The sequence below is a fragment of the Notothenia coriiceps genome, unplaced genomic scaffold (genome assembly GCF_000735185.1).
Source record: "Notothenia coriiceps isolate Sejong01 unplaced genomic scaffold, NC01 NC01_scaffold00011851, whole genome shotgun sequence".
Classification (NCBI taxonomy): Eukaryota; Metazoa; Chordata; class Actinopteri; order Perciformes; family Nototheniidae; genus Notothenia; species Notothenia coriiceps.
Window position 1 is genome coordinate 207,226 of NW_011344552.1, and position 19,551 is coordinate 226,776.

The 19,551-nt window shown below is 39.9% G+C and overlaps 3 protein-coding genes across 3 annotated transcripts in view; 1 reads left to right on the plus strand and 2 right to left on the minus strand.

The window, feature by feature from the left end:
• LOC104947046 (phosphatidylserine synthase 1-like) overlaps positions 1-3,933 on the minus strand; it is a 5,775-nt gene extending 1,842 nt beyond the window's left edge. Inside the window, exons 1-5 of the mRNA XM_010772976.1 lie at positions 3,414-3,933; positions 3,110-3,222; positions 2,856-2,921; positions 1,615-1,714; positions 1,030-1,089 (exon numbers count right to left, since the gene is read on the minus strand). Of these exons, the coding sequence (XP_010771278.1) occupies positions 1,030-1,089; positions 1,615-1,714; positions 2,856-2,921; positions 3,110-3,222; positions 3,414-3,428 (354 nt within the window). The 5' untranslated portion in view covers positions 3,429-3,933. The remainder of the gene's footprint in view (positions 1-1,029; positions 1,090-1,614; positions 1,715-2,855; positions 2,922-3,109; positions 3,223-3,413) is intronic.
• Positions 3,934-7,991: 4,058 nt separating this feature from the next.
• On the minus strand, positions 7,992-11,930 carry mterf3 (mitochondrial transcription termination factor 3). Its single transcript, XM_010772975.1, has 8 exons — positions 11,824-11,930; positions 10,828-11,183; positions 10,049-10,201; positions 9,717-9,906; positions 9,353-9,500; positions 9,150-9,221; positions 8,894-9,055; positions 7,992-8,789 (listed from the first exon to the last, which is right to left on the minus strand). The coding sequence occupies exons 2-8, from the start codon at positions 11,174-11,176 to the stop codon at positions 8,595-8,597; spliced, it is 1,269 nt and encodes a 422-aa protein (XP_010771277.1). The 5' UTR covers positions 11,177-11,183; positions 11,824-11,930; the 3' UTR covers positions 7,992-8,594.
• Positions 11,931-12,172: 242 nt separating this feature from the next.
• On the plus strand, positions 12,173-15,520 carry LOC104947044 (phosphatidylserine synthase 1-like). The gene is made up of 6 exons (XM_010772974.1): positions 12,173-12,438; positions 12,530-12,621; positions 13,183-13,227; positions 13,653-13,777; positions 14,276-14,434; positions 14,944-15,520. The coding sequence occupies exons 1-6, from the start codon at positions 12,260-12,262 to the stop codon at positions 15,160-15,162; spliced, it is 819 nt and encodes a 272-aa protein (XP_010771276.1). The 5' UTR covers positions 12,173-12,259; the 3' UTR covers positions 15,163-15,520.
• Positions 15,521-19,551: the final 4,031 nt, after the last annotated feature.

Sequence of the window (19,551 nt, forward strand, 5' to 3'; positions counted from 1 at the left end):
CGGNATTAATGGAAATATATACACCGGCAAATATTTAATATAAATACCTTGTGTGTGTGTTTATAGCTATTGCTTTATCTGATTAATGTTATTTTCATATGAAAGTCCATGATTATAAGTATGCAGTATCATAACTACATCTTTGATGTTTATAAAAAACCAAACCGTTGGTTGAATTGGTTGAAAATTGAGCACGCTATGGTTATTTAAATATTACACCATAATGTTATGAATGAGAGAACTGCCTGTGGCAAGATGACGGCCAAGTGGCAACGTCGGTCTCCATTGGCCAGCAGCGCGGGTGAGTTGTCTAGTGTTTATATATATCTATGCTTGCATCTGCCATTGTGTGTGTGTGCTGGTGGTGGGCGTTACCTTGTATGTGTGTGTGTGTGTGTGTGTGTGTGTGTGTGTGTGTGTGTGTGTGTGTGTGTGTGTGTGTCGTGCGTGCTAGTAGTNTTTAATTTCTTCATACAGCGGGAATCCAAATGAATTAATCCTGATTCCAAAAATAAAAAAATCAAAGTCACTCCAATAGTGCTCCTTAATTACGCTTTCACCCTCCTTTGACAAAATACATCACATTCATCCAGTTTGTGACAGTAGTTGTAGCATTTTGTGACTTTGAAACTTTAATTACCGCTGTTGCAACAGGAGTCATTTGGGGGGGCTCTTGGGAAAAAAGGTTGGGAACCACTGCTCTAAAGAGTAACTACATAGCAAGCAAGAAACACCACAGGGATTAACAGACAGTAGGACAGGGAAAGTATAAATAACATCATTGATTTCAGGTTCCTGGTATTGTACAAACTGACTCACTGTCAAACTTGAATAGAACAGAGTTAATTTTAACACCTGTGCTTTTCCTAGTTTTACAACTCAAAGTGAATTAAAAAGGACTTATTGTAGATTTTATTTTAACTACAATGATTCATCTTGACTATATTTACCCTTAAAAAAGTACAAGTAAATTAATTCTTAAAATATAACAGAAGGTTTAAAAAAACAAAAAACTAAACAACATCTCACCTTCATTTTCTTTTGCTCGTACCACATCATCCCATATAGACATAGAAGTGTGATGAAGGCCTAAAATGTAGAAGAGAAATAATTTAAGTCAAGTTAAACTCTTCTTTTGTTTTTTTACCCGAGGGCATGAGAAAAAAATATTTTGTTCAGAAATAAATATAACCACACTTGTTTTGCATGTGAACAAGCTTGCAAGAATGTAAATAGTTACATCTTTGAGCTGTTTGAAGGGGTCACACACTGTGATAAACTCATGAGTAGCATCCAGGAAATATGCAGCTGCGTTAAGCACTCAAGTCAGATTTAAAAACATGCTTCAGATCTCTGACACACATTTGTGACTGTTACGAAACAGAAACATGAAAGCAGAGGTCGGCATGAAACCCAGTGCCTTTCAATACTTGTCCATGAAGGTGTGTAATATACATTAACAGTGGTTGGTTTCCCTTTATGAAAATGTACATAAAGGCATCTCGGTTATGGTCTTTGCATAGGAAATATAGTTGCATAATCAGGATGCATCTATTCAGTGAAGCTTAACCTCCATCAGTCCACACACACATAATACACTCTTGTTTTTCTTACCAGAATCACCAGCCACAGGAGCACATAGCGAACTTGTGTCTTGGAAAACAAGTCGTTACCAAATTTAACACAAGCAAGAGCCTCGAGGAGAGAGATGGCACTAAAGGGAAATATACAAGTGTTAGAGAAATGGTAAGGGGAAGTTTCTGCATTTTACAATGGCCCCCTCTCATGGCAGCACCATTTCATTGCAGTGGAGCACCTCTGTGGATGCATACACCAGGCGGCAGATGAATGTGCTTTTTATTATTGTTCCCTCGCCGTTCATACCCGTAACAATATTCATTCGCTATACTCCTGCTGTGGGAAATGCAACTCAATTGTAAAGGCTGAACAAGACAGCCTTATTCAACGTAATGTGTGTCATGCAGACGGAGGGAGCCTGTCTCGTTGCTATGGAAACTAGAGCAGACAGAGGGCATATGCAGCTTTGAGTCTCAGGTGAGGTCAATAACTACATTACGTTATGAATTTCAATTGACTGCTAGAAGTACACTGTTAAAAAAAGGGGAATATAAAACCTGTTCAAACATGAACCATTTGCCTGTCGTATAAGCTTGTAAAATCAGGGGAAAAAAGGGCGAGATTGTGGGCATGTGACTAACACAAAACTGGTTTCAGTGTGTACCGCTATCAATTTGACTGATATGTTCCCACTTGAAGGAATTAGTCGGTAACAGAAATAAGGTGTGTCAAATTCTGATTGGTTATCATATTTGAATCTACAACATACCTTGCTTAGCCGACCAATGCATTACACAACCATAAACCCGAATCACGTGTCGTTAAACTGCCGCTCTGATTTGTTTGATTTAAAAACAGGGATGGCCATCCAGCACATCCCCTTTACTGTGCTATATGTCGACAAGATCAAAGGAAACCTACCATAAACTGGACAGAGTTCACTGCTATCAGTTGTAAAACTACAATGCTGCAATTTTATACCCAAAACATGGCAATAAAAAAAGAAATGAGGAAAACTCAAAATGTTGTGACAGTCCTTCAAATAATAACAATTAAAAACATAATGGAATAACAGTCTGCAAGTCTGCAACTGGAAATAAAAACTTTTTATACAAAAGGTGTGGTAATATAATGCAGTAAGCTATGACTAAATAGTATTGTATTTGACCTTGCTCTGCTGCAAATGCCTTCCTTTTGTAATCGCCAATCTAATTACTTTTTTAGGGAATACCCAGTCCTGTTAAATGTTTCTAAGGGACAAGACAAAATATACTTACATAAACACCCAGCATTGGGTGCCAACTCGTTTACACTCAGTGTCAGTCATATATGCATAATATTGTCTGAAAGGGGTTGAAAAAAAAGGACATTTTCACTTATCAACAACATAGTAAGCATTTAAAGTTTTGAATGTCAGAAAAAAACCAGCCAACAACTGCCACTTAATTTTGTAACACCAGGAATAAATACTACCATAAACATTGTTTCCAGACTTTTGTTGCACATTGGTGTAGTTGAAGGCTGAACATACCGTACAGTGGGTGCAGTGATGGCTCCAAGGACGATGAGGCGTAACCAGCTGAAAGCGTGAGACGCCTGGAAGACGAATATGTGCTTCAGGAAGAACATGTTTAACTCTGTCAGCTGTGCGGATAAAGGATGTAAGACAGACAAGGTTAAAGGATTACTTATGGATATTTTGTGTGAGCAGCAAGAAAACTAACAAATGTGGAGTTTTTCTAGAGAGTATTATTAATTGATAATCAGCAGATACAGCTCTAACACTGCAGACAATCCAAAAAGCAAGTCAAAGATCAAGGAATACAGCACAGTACCTGCCAGAGGATCATAAAGATATAGATGCCTGCCAGCCTTCGAAAGGAGGACTTTGGGTCAAACCAGCGCACATAAGTCCAGCTGGCCGGGGTGAACTGGAGCACCACTCGCTTTATCTTCCCTGTGGTGGTGTGGATTTCCCTGAACAAAATATGCACACTTTATAGAGGATATCGAGATTCATACAAATGTGTTAGAAAAATATCACTCGTCACCGGCTTGGTCTTCAATATCAGGATACTTTTATTTATTATCCTTGCAAGAATGGAAGTAGTCATCACACACAGGGCTTCGTGGGACAAATAGTTCCAAGAGTAGAGTCCTTGATATGCTTATATACAAGAGAGGGTGTTACAGTCAACAAGATGGAAGAATACTGGTTCAAAGCAGTATTCTGACATTAGTAAAGATTAGCTAAGGCCTGCGTAAGCAATACACATGACAGTTATATGCCTATCTCTCTAGGGCAGGGGTCTCCAACCTTTTTTAGGATGAGAGCTACTTTCAAAAAATAAAACAAGTCGTCTGCAATGCTTCTGGTATATGGGTAAAATGTAATTGTTGTAGTTAGTCACATTGTAATCTTAAGTCACCAAATAAAAAAAAAACGGATGTTTTCACACACATGGAATTCTCCCTCACTCATCTCCTTTCTGTTTGTTCTGGCAGTCGGACGGCCCTTACTCCGGGCACTCCAGCAGTAACACTCTGTCCAGCACCGCCTCCAGCGGGGGCCACAGCGACAGCGACAAATGGTACGAGATAGCAGCGGGTGGAGGAACCAGCACTGAGCCGGGAGGAGAGCCGGAGCCCAACGGCCTGGGGGGAGGAGGCTACCTGCAGGGGGCGTCGGCCGACAGCGGCATCGACACCAGCTCTTTTGGAGCCTCCCACCACACACACCCCCACTCCCATCACGGCAGCACCACCTCCCTGCTGGCCCCCAGTGGAGGGAGAGAGAGCAGGGAGAGCAGGGAGAGCCGGGAGAGCAGGGAGAGATCAGTGTCTCCGTGGCACAGCCCCACCGAGGGGGGCCGCAGGATGCTGGAGAGGTCTCCGGCTGCAGCAGAGTCCCCGGGCCCTCCAGGAGAAAGGAGCCTGGAGGGGACCGGCCGGAGCCCCCCCACTCACCTCCTGGTGAGAGACAGCAGCACCTTCAGCCTGAACGAAGCCGGGTCACACTCCAGGTCAGTCTGTGGGTTTGAGACTTAAAGTATGGTTCACAACGTCTAGTGTTCATATAGGATATATTATAACCACTGAAGTATCACATGTATCTTCCTTGAGACCAACTGCTCGGTTACATTACTTATACTTCACCTTTCACCTTGAACATAACAGTATCTTGCTTGAGGCTGATGTAAACAGTATCAGAAGCTTTTGAATAAATAAATAAAATACTTAAAACTTAATTCTAAAATATGATGAAAAACGTCAGACTGAATAACAGCCATCTGATCATTTCTTAATAATAGCAGGAAACATACTTTTGGGCAGTAACAAAAAAAACATATGATTCATACAAAAAAGGAAAATAGCACTTATTGTGCAGACCAAGGCTGTTTCCATGAGTCAAAGATGTTTTGTGTATCTGCCATGTGATTCAGATCTGCTCCAAAATTTCCTTCTTCCTTGACCCCTGCCACCAAGTTTCATAAAAATTGGGTATTTGATATTTTCTGTTGAACCAACAAACAGGCGTGCAGTGTTTTCCTGACCTCTGCTGAATGTTTCCAACTCTCATTACGCCAATATTTCTTGGCCCAAGAAGAACACACACTAGACACTAAGTCTCTCCTGGAAACCAAGTGTGCGGGGGCAATTATTTTCTCCCTCTTATCTTTCCACATTAGGCCTCAGGAAATGTGAAACACGTGTCCAACATTTCACAGCTGAACTGGTGTCCACAGCCGAGAGAACTCCAGCGTCACGCGCTTCCTGTTTGAGCCAGTCTTAATTCACAGCTTCAGATAGAGTTACAGTTCACGACCCGTCATCTGTCCGGCATTTAAAATGCATTTGTATTCTGCTAAAGTGGCGGAGCAGGGATTAGGGGGATTAATGTACTCATTATGCTAAACGGCCTATTTCAGAATAATATATATTACAATGGAATTATAAATACTGATGCATTTATGTGTTACTTCTTGAATGTTACGGATGGTAAAGCTGGAGCCAATTTATTCTACTTCACCTAATAATGATATGTTACTCAATAATGCATCGTACTTTATAGGGATGGGAATTTGAAAGCAAATGTATATTCAAATATTCGACCCCCAAAAAAACGGTTAACCGATTCACCGAAATGTACATATCCTATAAAAAAATTGTGAATTTCTTTTACAAAAATAAAAATAAATAAATACATGTTCAAATAAGTATAGAAACCAAGTCGAATTTGTCAAATGTATTGAACTGGTGATCACAGTTTGAACAGTTGACAGCTTTCAAACTTAACTTGGTTTTTAAATGAAAGAGGGATCAAACACGAACAACATAACGGGTTAGGGTAACGTAACCCTATTACAACAGAGATCAACAACCTATAACAGGGCTATGCACAGAATGCAGCTATTCAATACTCATTCTTCTTTAAGAATATGAGCATGTCTACTCAGGGGAGAGGCGGGTGCTGAGGCGATTCACAATCAGGCCAGCTGTAGAGAAGACCCTCTCAGCTGGAATTTGAGCATAAGATGAGGTTTGAGTCTGCGTGATCTGAGATCACGCAGACTCAAACCTCATCTTATGCTCAAATTCCAGCTGAGAGGGTCTTCTCTACAGCTGGCCTGATTGTGAATCGCCTCAGCACCCGCCTCTNCCACCTACTGTACAAGAGTGTATCACCATATCATCCTATCACCACTTGTGGAATTATAACACTGTATTTACGTTGTTTTAAATTCTTCCAATCAATCATGTTTCACTCAAATACTTAAGAATGGCCTTCCTGGTATCTCTTACCCCCTCACCTTCTGTTCCCAGTGTCCCCATCAGGCTCTACTCCCTTTCTGCCTCTCTGACCCTGTCTCTTAGTTTTTACCTCTCTGTTTTGTACATGTTGCAGTGTAATATGATGTGTTACACATTTTCTTTCACTCCACACCCCCTGCATTCTTCAACTTCGCGTTTTCCCATTATAAACATTGTTCCGTTTAATCCTGTATGATCCAGTCTGAGTCTAGTGATGATGATCTCCTCCCGTCTGTTCCTTTCTGGATAGATCTTTATTATGACTGATTTCTGTAACTTGTGGTATCTCCTCCCTTTCTGATCTTCCTCCCACATTCTCTGCCATATTTTCATACCCTTCTTCTTAATTATTGCTTTTCCTTCTCCTTTTCCAAGTGTTTTAAAAAAAAAACTGCTTTATTGCCAAATATAGAGCTCTAGGTTTACGTGGTGACGACATATGATCATAAAAGATATGGAGAAATGAATAATACAAAATAACACATTATCCATTTATCATGAGTCTTCAAGGCTGAAAAGATGTGTTGTATTTATAAACACGCTTTTTGTTATACAAGTTATTATACTTTTGTGAATGTAAAGTTTTGCCAGGTTAATAAAAAGACCAATATTATAATACTGTTTTTGTACTGAGCTGCAGACACACACAAAAAACAAACAGCACATCTTTGTAAAATAATAGAAAAAAATAAGTTGAAAAGTATTGGGTAAATTATTTTCCAAAAGTTAACAATATACGGACAGCTACAAATTAGGTTACATGAAAGTTTCATTACCAATCCCAAACAAAGAGCAATTTATATCAGTGTACTTTCTATGTGCTATTAATGATATGCTGGATAGAATCAAACGATAAGTTTAAAACAGACATCTCCAGATTTGTTTGTGATCGTTTATTTTTAGGATACGGTCCCAATTTATTTCCATTGGACCCTAACCTTCCAGTATTAAATAGGGAATTACTGATTTTCAGTTGGATCTTAAAACGTATTTTGGTTAGAATTTTTTTTTAGAACGTGATTTGTAAATATTCATACTTCAATCCTAATTTCATCAGCGAGGTCTTTAATTTGCTCATTATTTTATCCACATTTCACTTTTATAAAATTACACTATTATATTAAAGAAACTGTAATAAATAGATTATTTTAAACTTATTTTGTTTCTATTAAAACGCATTTCTGTCATGGAACTAACTGGAATAAAAAACTAATTTGTAATTAAAGGTCCCATTTCATGGCCATTTCTACCGATCATAATTCCACGTAACGGACCAATCCGCGGAGCTGTTACGTTACGTCACTATACCCAAATACGTCACTATACCCAAGAAGAAAAAAATGGAAAAAGAGAAATCTCCAACGAGGCGTTCTGGGGCAGCATAGACAGGTCTTTTCTGTGTTAGAGTTTTACTCGCTACAGGGTGTACTTTGCGGGTTTGTGACTCTGCTTTCCGTTTACATGCATAAAAAGCTACATAACACACAAGGGGACGGATAATAACCAGAAAAGCATGTCATGGGACCTTTAAGGTATTAAAAAAAAATCTATAAAACATGTTACACTATTGACTTTTTTACTGGTCAAGTCCGTGAACTTAAAACACATCATTCATTTGAGGATAACAACTCCTTCATCATGATTGGTATATGGAGGTAGAACAGTTACAGTGGGAGTCCATTTAAAAGTGCAATGATGGCACGAGTATGAATCCTTTTCAAGTAAATGTAGCTACACAAGAATGTTGAAACACCAGATACAAGTAAGAGGGCTGTTCAAAAATATTATTTAAGTAGTAACAGGTTTATTAATACAAAATAGCAGCAATAATAACTGACCTTTTTCAATATTATATATTGGGGACCTACAATTTACAACATAACAATGCTTCCTACCGTAAACACTGGTTTTCTATGGAATATCTAAATGTGTAAATGACACTAAAATAAATATATATTTCCCTTTAAATGGTACTGGGGCTGAAGAAGAACTTTGTTACATTGCGAAAATCCTCTCAATTATTTCAAGCAGTTTTCAAAACATAAGTTATGATCAGTCGTAATCAGTGTGGACATTTATTTAATAATGCATTTACAAAACTTTCCTTCCAACTCAGTTGATGAGCTGAAGTTTACAAGCCTTCATGTCTTCAGGTGTTTGACATTTATTTATTCTTTGCGCTCGATCATTTGTTTCCTGAAGAATCAGAGTGTCTTTTGGAACAAAGAAAAATCTGCAGATTTGGCAAGAGCCAACTCAGTGCAAAAAATATCATTTGGTATTATCACCAGCCGTTCCAGGGAGATGTAGTTGGGCAGGTCAGGGTTATACTGAGCCTTTCCAAGGTACTCGAGGAACTGGTGGCGCTCTCTGATACGCATGAACCTACAATTTAGGACCTATGGGAAGATATATCAAATGTTAACATTATAATTTTGAATATGCAATAATTCACATTTGTTTTTGTTTAAAAAAAATCAACAACCAAAAGCTTTCATTCTACCTGTGGGAACTTGGCGATCAGGTCGTGGGGCACCTTCATGGTATTGTGGACGAAGTCAAATATTTGGGTCAGCTTCCTTTTGTTTGCTGTCAGAACCTTCGGGACTGTAATAACTATATGTTGGATCTCGTTTTCCTTGAAGCCGAGCTCCATTTCACACACCTGTTGAAAAATATTTACATAAAAGGAATTTAAAACACTGCACTCCACAGTTACTCAATGATGTTATCTAATAATGTCCTTTGTCACCCAGTACCTTCAGGTTCTCTTTAACAGGCTCCAGACTGCAACACAGTAATCTGGGTAGACGAGCTAAAATGTGCCGTGTCTGGAGAGAGAAATAAAACAAGCTGTGATATGCTTTTTTCTTTCCTACAAGTCCATTGAATTTTGTGAAAAAATAACAGAGACAAACATGGCTAGGCTTCACAATGAGATCCCTCCCATCAGCCAACTTACATTAGAAGCACTGAGTTTGAGTATCTGCTGGTAGAAGCCCATTCTGTTGTCCAGCCTCTTCACAGTGAAGTTCAGTATATACGGAGCTCTGGACACCATGGATGCAACAATCTCAGAGCTGAACTTCTGTGACTCGAGAAAGTTCACCCTTTGAAACACCAAAAAAGACAACATTATTAAAGGTCCCATGTCTTGGCCATTTCTACTGATCATAATTCCATTGTTGAGGTCTACTAGAATAGATTGACATTGTTCCAAAATCACATTGGTTTTCTCATATAGCATCTCTGTATAGTATGTGTATTCACTCTCTGTCCTACACGCCTTGTTGGAGCTCCCGCCCCCCCCCCTGTTTTTTTGTCACCTGGAATGCAGGTTCTCCAAACTCTCAGTGAGAACGAAGGGGTTTTCCGTGATGATGTGACCAAAACGAGATTCGTCCACACCTATATCTTTGAGGAACAGCAGCCTTGGGGCCACATCTGTGTTGAAGTCAAGCTTCAGTAGCATGGAGCCCACATTGGGCCTTTGTTCAAGCTTCCACAGATCTACACCTGCAATGAGAAGATAAATGATCACAAACGTGTAGTAGCTGACATGGGTACTAGATCATTTCCTGTATCACAGTATAGCTAGATATGCCTTAAAACTACAGGTGTTGTGAAATATATTTTAAGGAATCTGAAGTTTAATTACCCAGCTGCACCAGTTTGCTGAGCGTCTCAGACTTGTCGACATAGTCTTTTAGAGAGATGGAGGCAGGGGGGATGTCAGAAGGGACTGTTATACTGACAGCCTCTTCCTCACTGATCAGCTCTAATGCTGAAACCTCAGCAGCAGCATCCAGATCTGGTAAATGAAGAAAAAAGACAGAACAATGTATTCAACTCCCTCTCAAGATAAATGAAGACTTGAATCAAATGCTAGTTATATTAAAGGTCACCTATTATACAAAATCCACTTTTTCATGTCTTTTATACATCAACATGTGTTCCCTCTGAGTAAAGAGACTCTGAAAGTTTCAGGAAAAAAGATTCGCTCACTTTTTGTCCTGATCAATTTATATAAAAACCAGTCTGAAAATTAGATGATCAGATTTTGGCCACTATATAATGTCATAACGATTTGTTGGCTTGTGTAACCATTAGCCAATCACCAACCAAGGTACCCCCCTACCCACCTTATCACCTGAATCTCCTCCCAGAGCACCATTGTGTTATTTTTAACCAAATATCTCACAGGGGGGCGAGGGGAGTGGCTCCTTATTTTCATCTAATGTAAAAGACACAGAATAAGCACTTTTGAAACAGGGCTGAAACAGAGGGGTTTATGGGATGCTACAATACATGATCTGTTTGGTATTTTGAGCCAAACACTTCAGAGACATGTTTTGTGTATATCTGAGACCTAAAATATATTGATGAAAAACAGTATAATAGGGGACCTTTAAAAGGGATTTAGGCAAATGAATATACCTAATGGCATATTAGGCACAGACACAGCATCTCTGATTGGCAACAGGGGGCTCTTGTATGCTACAACATCAGCTGTAGAGGTTTCTTCAACATTCTTGTTTTCCAAAGCTTCAGTTGCCAGATGTTTGGTAGCTAAGTCACTGTAACAGAACAACTGTTGTTTCCATCTCTGTCTCGTCTGGGTTGTTGTGTGATTCCCGTTGTTAATCGAGCAATCATTTAGGATTTTGCTTGATCCCCTTGTAATGCAATGTCTAACTTGAGTGTTATACTGCCAGGTGCGAGCCACTGCCTTGGAGCGGAGAAGATTTCTGCCTTGTAGACAGAGCTGTGTACAGGATGAAGCCATGGTGAATCTGCAAAGTAATTATTTGTTTTAGTTTTTCTGTCAAGCATATGAATAATTGTAACATTGAACTATTATAAATAGGTAAAAGGTTGAAAATAATATCAGATTGTTATTAGCTTAGTCTTATAGGTCTCCTTATGATGGAATAAATGTATAGTTAGTACAAGTATGAGTACAGTATACATTCTGATTACATTTACTTTTGTAAATGCAGAAGAAAATTACAATTTTTATCATTCCTACTTTACAATAAAAGTATTAAAGAGCAGTATAGTACTTGCTCAATCAAACGCATATATATATGTTGTAATATCTGCAAGGTCATACTGTTTGTAACTCAATGTGTATATTTGTGTTTTTAACTTCATGCGTATGTTTTTCTAGTGGCTGTTTAGCTGTTCATGGGTTTGGTAGCGTGTAGAAATAAAAACTGTGTCATTCATATTGAGAGAAGTTTAGGAATATTTCACATTTCAATTTGTTTTGTGTTAATGCAGGTAAGGTTAAGAAATAAAACATACGTTGTGTATAGAATGTTGACCCACAAGAGGCTAGGTTTGAAAGTTAGCATACTACAATAATATAAGGCCTCTTATAGTCTGAGTCACCAAAGCCAACATATTATTTTAGATTAACTTTTTACTCACAAGTATTGTATCCTCAACTCAGCTATCTCATTCACCAGTATGTCTCGAAGTCATCCGTTACCAACAACGCGTGGGTAACATTACCGGAAGAATCACCGGAAGTGTCACTTTTGTGGGATGTACCACAACGGCATAATTGTGGGTGTCACCAAAGGCACTTAATATACATAGATAATTTGAAAAGCAAAAATATTTCAATAGGGGAATGACATTTATACGATCGAAAATGTTCTGTCTTCCACGTTCTTACAATGTGTCTTTGGTTTAAACTACAGCGTGAATTTTTCTATGGTATTTTCAAATATAAACCGCCTTGTTAGCTCAATGGTTTAGTCCATCTACAGTGTTCCTGCTAAACAGCATCTACTTGTCTATCTGCTTTTCAAACTTCTAGTATAAAGGCGTTGCAACTAATAAAATAGCCAACAACTGCAAAATGCCGGTCGCTGTGTCTCCAAAAAAACACCGGGAGGATGATGTCAACTATAACTTGCATTTCAGAATGATAAACGAGCAACAAGTGGACGATATCTGCCTTGATTTCTTCTACAAACCGCACACCATCACACTCCTGACAGTCACTGTGCTCAGCCTGATGTACTTTGCGTTTACAAGGTAAACCACAGTGTGTAATATAATGTAATGTACATATACACAGAGGTAGATAAGCTTGGGATTGTTAACTTGTGATACTGTTATGATACAGGGATGATGAGCAGTCTGATAACAACCTCCGAGTTGGTCTTTTGGTGGTTGTCTCCTTCTTCTTGGTCATCAGTATCCTGGCGTTTCCTAATGGTAAGTTGTATCTTTAATGTAACATACAGCAATAAATGGTACTCTATTGGAACCAGCCCATGCTTATGTTTTGTCTTATGGACTGTAGTTCAAAGTCTACTGAGATAAATCTGCAATATATTGACAATGAGTTGATCTAACTTAGGCATTTTTCAAGCACGGATACAAAATATTCTCTGCACACAGCTTCTCAAATGTGAGGATATGCTGCTTTTCAGGATATATTCAATAATTCTTTTTTTTTTTAAAACGCACACATGACTTAACATGTTTAAATGGTCAGCACCATTCAAACGTTTGAAATAAAATTGAGAGTTCAAGATTTTGAAAAGTTTAAATCTAGAATTAAGTATTTAGAATAACAACACAAGTATGATTTCATTGTGAAATACTGGATCTAATTGAACACTAAATGTAGCCTAAATATCAGGTGGTTGACAGATAGCTGAAGTCTTTTGCCATATCGACTGACCTTGGTGGACTTTGAGCAAATATGCTTTTTCTAGGAATAATGCAAACACAGTGAAAATCACTTACCCGGTGTTCTTTTTTCTTCATCAGGACCTTTTACCAGGCCACACCCTGCAGTATGGCGAGTGGTGTTTGGTGAGTGTTGTCGTCGCAACTTTAAATCAGCTGCTGTTTAGAGAAAGTGATGAGTTAGGCAAATGTACAAAGAAACACAATATTCATATAAAGCTCTTTAACATCTGTCTGTGAGGCTCAGCTTTTTAAAGGCATCAAGACATGCAAGTCACACAAACCCAAACACTCATCAGATGCCCCCCTCCACAGGACGTCATAAAAGCCCCCCAACTTGTTTATCTTCATTCCTGTCCATCCTGTAGTTTCATACTCCCTTCCTAAACACAATTACATTACATTAGAATAAAACTTTATTAAAAGCTTTAATACCATAAAATTGCTACAATAGTTTCCAAATACATCTGAATTGCTTTGATTATTTAATCCAACCAGCTTGGATCTGGGCTAGATTTGTTTTGATCCTAACTCTCTCCTCTCCCCTGTAGGACTCAGTGTGCTGTACTTCCTGTTTCTTGTCTTCCTCCTCTTCCTCAACTGGGACCAAGTAAAGTTACTTATGTACTGGCTGGACCCAAATCTGCGCTATGCCAAACGGGAAGCTGATATCATGGTGAGGATATTTTAGTTTCTTGTACTCTTGATCAGACTTAGTTCAGCAAATTCAGTTCCTATTGTTAAAAGATGTCAGGTTCAATGGAAGGATTAAGGATGTATATTTCTTGGATATAGAGGTTGAGGAATTATTTACCAAGGCCTTTCACCCAGTTAATCACTCTCTCCCGTTGTCAGAGTTCGGGAATGTGACCCCAGAAGGCCACTCTCTCCTTGGGAATAGTTTTGACTAGAATTAGAAAAATACTTGGGATTTGGGGAGAGATCTTCAGAATTGCCTGGGCAGGAGTGGTATCACCTCGTTGCTGCAGCAAATCTCTTTGTCAATTCTCTGGCCGCAACTCCCAATAAACCTTGAAGTGTCTGACACACGTTCAATGTCTACAGTGTTCCCCTTGTGTTCTGAGTCCTTGCTCCAGAAAGTTATTTTGCAACAGAAAGTTGAGATGAGAAGACTTCAAACGCTTCTTATCATTTAGTCACTTTTCTCTTCCAGGAATATGCTGTGAACTGCACAGTGATAACATGGGAGCGGATCCTGACCCACTTCGACATCTTTGCATTGGGTCACTTTGCAGGCTGGGCTGTAAAAGCTCTGCTCATCCGCAGCTACGGCCTCTGTTGGACCATCAGCATCACCTGGGAGCTCACTGAGGTAAAATACATCTGTTCAAGATGTGGACCAAAACAGAAATTTAGTTTACAAGGTCATTAAAATTATCTGCACATAACAAGAGCTGTCGCTGTGACTGCTGCCAGTTGTTGACTCGGGAGCTTAGATTACAGCATTTAGCCTGCCATGGGATTTACTCATCAGAGAATTGACTGCTTTACCAATCGACAAGGTGCAAAAATAATCCAAATATCAGACTATAGAAGGCTTCAAATGGTTTATTAACTAAGGCTCCTTTAACAATGCAACATATAATCTACTTAACATAAAAGTTAAATAAAAAGACAGTTATACTTGTCTACAGTGCATTATGAACATACAGTGCTTTAATGGTGAACCTTTACAGAGCTCAGGAGTTTAACAGTCTTATGGCCTGTGTGATAAAACTGTCTCTGAGTCTGTTGGTCTAGGAATGTTGTCCCATGATAAAAAAAAGAAACTATTTCACAATATATATAAAGAAAATTATGTTCATGCTGCTTTCTCCACAGCTGATCTTCATGCACCTGCTGCCGAACTTTGCGGAGTGCTGGTGGGATCAGGTAATTCTGGACATCCTGTTGTGTAATGGAGGAGGCATCTGGATCGGTATGACCGCCTGCCGGTATTTGGAGATGAGAACCTACCACTGGGCCAGCATCAAGTCAGTTTGGCTCTTGTTCTTAATCTTCAACTTTTATCTTTTCTTTACACTGTCCTTAAACACTTAAAGTGCCTATTTTAAAAGCATAAGGTTTAATTAGCAGCTAGTTTTTATGCTGTTTACTTTTGATACATCTACAAAATCAGGTAATCCTGGCAGATTCTTATATAGTTTGTGACTCTAAAGCTATGCATACTACGTTCAATGCAAGATTACATTTTGTTGGGAAAATACTGAATGTTCCTTCTATATCAGAGTAGCACATGATAACAGAGGCCCTACGTAGCTGTGTACGTAGCCGGATGTATGACTACATGGATGACGCTCATGAGACACTGTGTTAAAGTTATGATAGCTATGTTCCTAATATTGGCATGATGACACAGCCCCTAGAGCAGGGGTCTCCAACACGTCGATTACGAGCTACCGGTAGCTCGCAAGCCCTCAATAAGTAGCTCTCCAAGCAAATCCAAAATGTAAAAAATACACACAAAAAACAACGAAATGTAATTAAAAGAATCTACCCTATGCATAAACGAAACCTCAATCATAGCGAAATCTACTTATTACAACTCTATATCTATCCAACACCCATCCTCCCCCCACCACCCACAATGAATATCGACCAATCACATTTGTGCTGGATTTGCGGGACCAGCGTTGCAGTCGGGAAGAAAAGCAATGTGGAGCAGCACCTCACGGCACACTTCGTGAGTGGAGTTTGACAGTGATTTTCCTTCTGGCAGAATCTACACAACACATCAGCCCCATTGAAAAAAGCCTAGTCATGCCAGCCTATACAACACATGAGGGACAGAGTTCAAAGTCAAAGTCAGCTTTATTGTCAAAATTACTACATGTGTTATACATCCAGAAACCTCGAGATACCGTTTCCCGCAGTCCCACAGTGTGACATATATATATACATAAAACAAAACAAAAAGGGCCTAGATACACGGGGTATACAATTTAAAATGTTCAAAGTACAGTTTCAGTGCAGTAGCAGCAGAAAAGTGGTGGTGACTGGTGCTGGATGAGGGAAGGTTGTGTGTGTGTGTGTGTGTGTGTGTGAGTGTGTGTGTGTGTGTGTGTGTGTGTGTGTGTGTGTGTGTGTGTGTGTGTGTGTGTGTGTGTGTGAATAGTAAACCATTTCCCAGTTTCTAAAATCCAAGTGAATTACTTTAGATCTGATGTTTTTTCAGTCTCAAATAGCTGTTTTTTATGATATAAAAACAGAGAGAAAAAAAAGAAATCCCAGAATTCAAGTAATTTTTTGGGGCATTTTTGTTAGAAAAATTACATGATGATTATTTTAAATAGCTGGTAATTTGTCAATAGTCTTACCACTTACCACTAATTTGGTCAACTACACGCTGCAGCTGTGATGGATATGTTGTGATTTTAAGGGTGCCCATTATCATCTGGCCCGGGACAACAGCTGGAAATTAGCAATGTTTGCTAAAGCTCCTCCCCCCATTTACTGTTTTGTGTGACAGTTGATCAATGGGGACTGTCCACGACACTATAAACAAATAAACTAAACTCCAGCTGCTATAACTACTTCGCCTCTTCTAGAAACCTACACACTTACCATGGAGTTTGACGCCCAGTTTATAGGAGGGCCGTCGCAGGGGAACCCCGCGGGTGGTGGGTGAGCGTGGGAGGGTGGAGCAGCTGAAGAGGAGGTCTGCACCGAGCGCCGGTTCGGGCATGGAGTCTAAGAGGGGGGGTAGGCGCTGGCCCCGATAGATGCTCTCGTCTGAGAGGGTTCGATGCAGGGGGCGATGGCGGTTCAGAGGCGGGATCTGCTGGGGTTTCTGCCCGTGCTGCACAGGGTGGGGAGGTGATGGGGAATGTTATTGTATTATTACTAAAATAGGATCCAACCAAATGCAATATGTGGATGAACCCCGACAGAAAACAACCGCAGAAATACCTATTAGAAAAATGTGATATGTGCAAACTAAACGTACACCTAACATGTAAGACGAATGTGGAGTAACTTTCTAAGTGAACCTGTCCTTTCGCAAAATATTTAAAAGAGACACACATTAAGTGGTATTGTGTCAGGAGACGACTTCATTTGCCTTGTCCAAATGAATCCACTTTACTCATTTGAAAGATTCACGGAAATGTAAAAGGTGAAGAAACCTGATTAGCAACAGTTTTGTTATTTTAGGATTTGGTTATATGTGTCCATCGACCAGTTGTTCTTGTAAAAAGATTTTGGGATGCATATTTCTGCAGGCGTACCTTTTCCTTATGTCTGCGTGGTGGTGGAGGGCTGTCGGGGGAATTGTGTCTCTTTATGTCTTCCTCCATAGTGGATTTGCCGTGAGGCTGGGGCGAATGCATATCCCGAAGAGAGGGCCTGGCTGCTGGGACGGGAACAACCTCCACCCCCCCCTCTCCTGGAGACTTCCTAAAACACACACAGAAAGAAAAGGCCGCACAGATTAACCCTTGTTTTTCACTTTCAAAAAAGTTACTCAGATTACATGACATGTCACTTGTTAGAAGCTTTTATCCAAAGCGACTAACATACTCAATACTGTGGGCCAATCCCCACAGGAGCAATTTGGGGTGAAGTGTCTCAGGGACACAACGACATGCTGACTGCAGTGGGGTTTGAACCTGTGCCCCCCTGATCCCAACACCAACGTATAGCCCACTGCGCCACACACCTCCCTCAGATGTCCTTAGAAGACTAAATGAATTTTCCAAAACACTGCCATAAAATTGTTAATGAAAAATATTATCCCCTTTCATCAAGGTAAACTTTTACAAACTAAATGATCCTAACTTCCAAATATTCTGAATTCAAACCCCAGTTAACATTTTATTTACATAACGGCACTGTTGTTCGGTTACACACAAATGATAACACTGATAAATAATAGAGATATGTGTTCATTCAGCTTCAACAGCAGAGCATTTCACCACCAACTTGCATCCAGGTGCTGCCATTACTGTAATATCCTCTTCAACCACAAGGGGGGAATAGAGCAGTATGTATTTTCTTCCAGAAGATATTTAGTGCATTACAGGGATTAAGTCATGTGGGTGGATAAGCAATGGGATCAACGCAGTGTTACGTAGCATCCCTACAGTGAAAACTGTCATAGTAAAGCTAGCAATGTTCAATTGTATCCCTCCTATATACATGCAGTGATGAAGAGCAGCACAACAACACTGCTTCATCACCTCTGACAAGTTCCCAACACGAATGCAACATTATCAGCTTTACAAAAGCCAATATGGATCGAGCATTGTTTTTGAATTAATTGGAGTATATTGTCCTTGTGTTCATTTTCCCACACCCTGAAGATAATGCTAGGTAAACGTTTTCAAATCCACTAGGAGCCGCTTGCTTGGAATATTGAATGTTTTTAGGGGCCACCTATTGAACCAATCTATTATAAACTTTGCCCAAACTTGTGGCAACATAAAAGCAATATAACTGTGTTTACAGTTTAAACCCACTGCCGTACTGCGAACAATAAATAAAGCCCAACTGTACTTTCTAAATTCCTCCTTACTTGCGTGTGTCTCCAAAGTCGACAGAGTTGATGGTGGATCCGGGTTTCCTCCAGCCGATCAGGTACTTGGACTGAGCTCCCTGGCGGGGGTAGAAGCTCTTGGGCCCCGGGGACGAGGAAGAGGAGGACTGGGACGAAGGAGACGTTGTTGAAGAGGAGGACTCGTCTCTCGGGGAGCTGTGGCCCGAGTGCCTGGAGCTGATGGACAAAGGAGGGGAACACAGTGGGGGGGTTACTCATCATGGGAATGCACCACGAATAAGAAAAGCTTAAGACCCTGATAGGAGATATCAGGGTCGGTGGTGGCGAAGTCGATAGGGGACTTGGCTTGGCAACTGGAAGGTCACCAGTTCAAGTCAAGACCAAGTGCTACCGAGGTGTCCCTGAGCAAGGCACCGTTCCCTACACTGCTCCCCGGGCGCCGTTCAAAATGGCAGCACACTGCTCCTAAACACTAGGATGGGTCAAATGCAGAGAAACAATTTCCCCACGAGGGATTAATAAAGTATGTCAAAATCGCCAAAAAATATACAGAAGTTAAATTATAACCCTTATGACAGGTTTGCTTAATGGCTTACCCAGATGTTTATGTTGAGGAGAGAACAGTGGTATGATACAACTAATTACATTTACTTAAATACTGCACCTCAATACAACTTTGAGATACTTGTGCTTTACTATTTCCATTGTATGCCATTTCAAAAAACCACTCGGCTACGCTAAGAGGGAGGCACATTTTTTTTATCTTTACTGAGTTATAAGATAAGATAAGATGGAACTTGATTTATCCCCTTGGGGAAATGCAGGCGTTAACAGCAGCAACAGGGTCAGAGTTAAAAACAGGATTCACACAAGGTAAAAAATAAAGACAAAATAGAGTAAAAAAAATTAAAGAATAATGTTTAAAAAAAAAATCA

Bases quoted from the DNA above. Each gene is read 5' to 3' on its own strand.
- mterf3 (XM_010772975.1), bottom strand. From the start codon at position 11,176: ATGGCTTCATCCTGTACACAGCTCTGTCTACAAGGCAGAAATCTTCTC. The intron at 9,907-10,048 runs GTAATTAAACTT...TTCTCATTGCAG, and splicing joins CAGCAAACTGGTGCAGCTGG to GTGTAGATCTGTGGAAGCTT. The intron at 9,222-9,352 runs GTAAGTTGGCTG...TTCTCTCTCCAG, and splicing joins TCAAACTCAGTGCTTCTAAT to ACACGGCACATTTTAGCTCG.
- LOC104947044 (XM_010772974.1), top strand. From the start codon at position 12,260: ATGCCGGTCGCTGTGTCTCCAAAAAAACACCGGGAGGATGATGTCAAC. The intron at 12,439-12,529 runs GTAAACCACAGT...GTTATGATACAG, and splicing joins ATGTACTTTGCGTTTACAAG to GGATGATGAGCAGTCTGATA. The intron at 14,435-14,943 runs GTAAAATACATC...CTTTCTCCACAG, and splicing joins TCACCTGGGAGCTCACTGAG to CTGATCTTCATGCACCTGCT.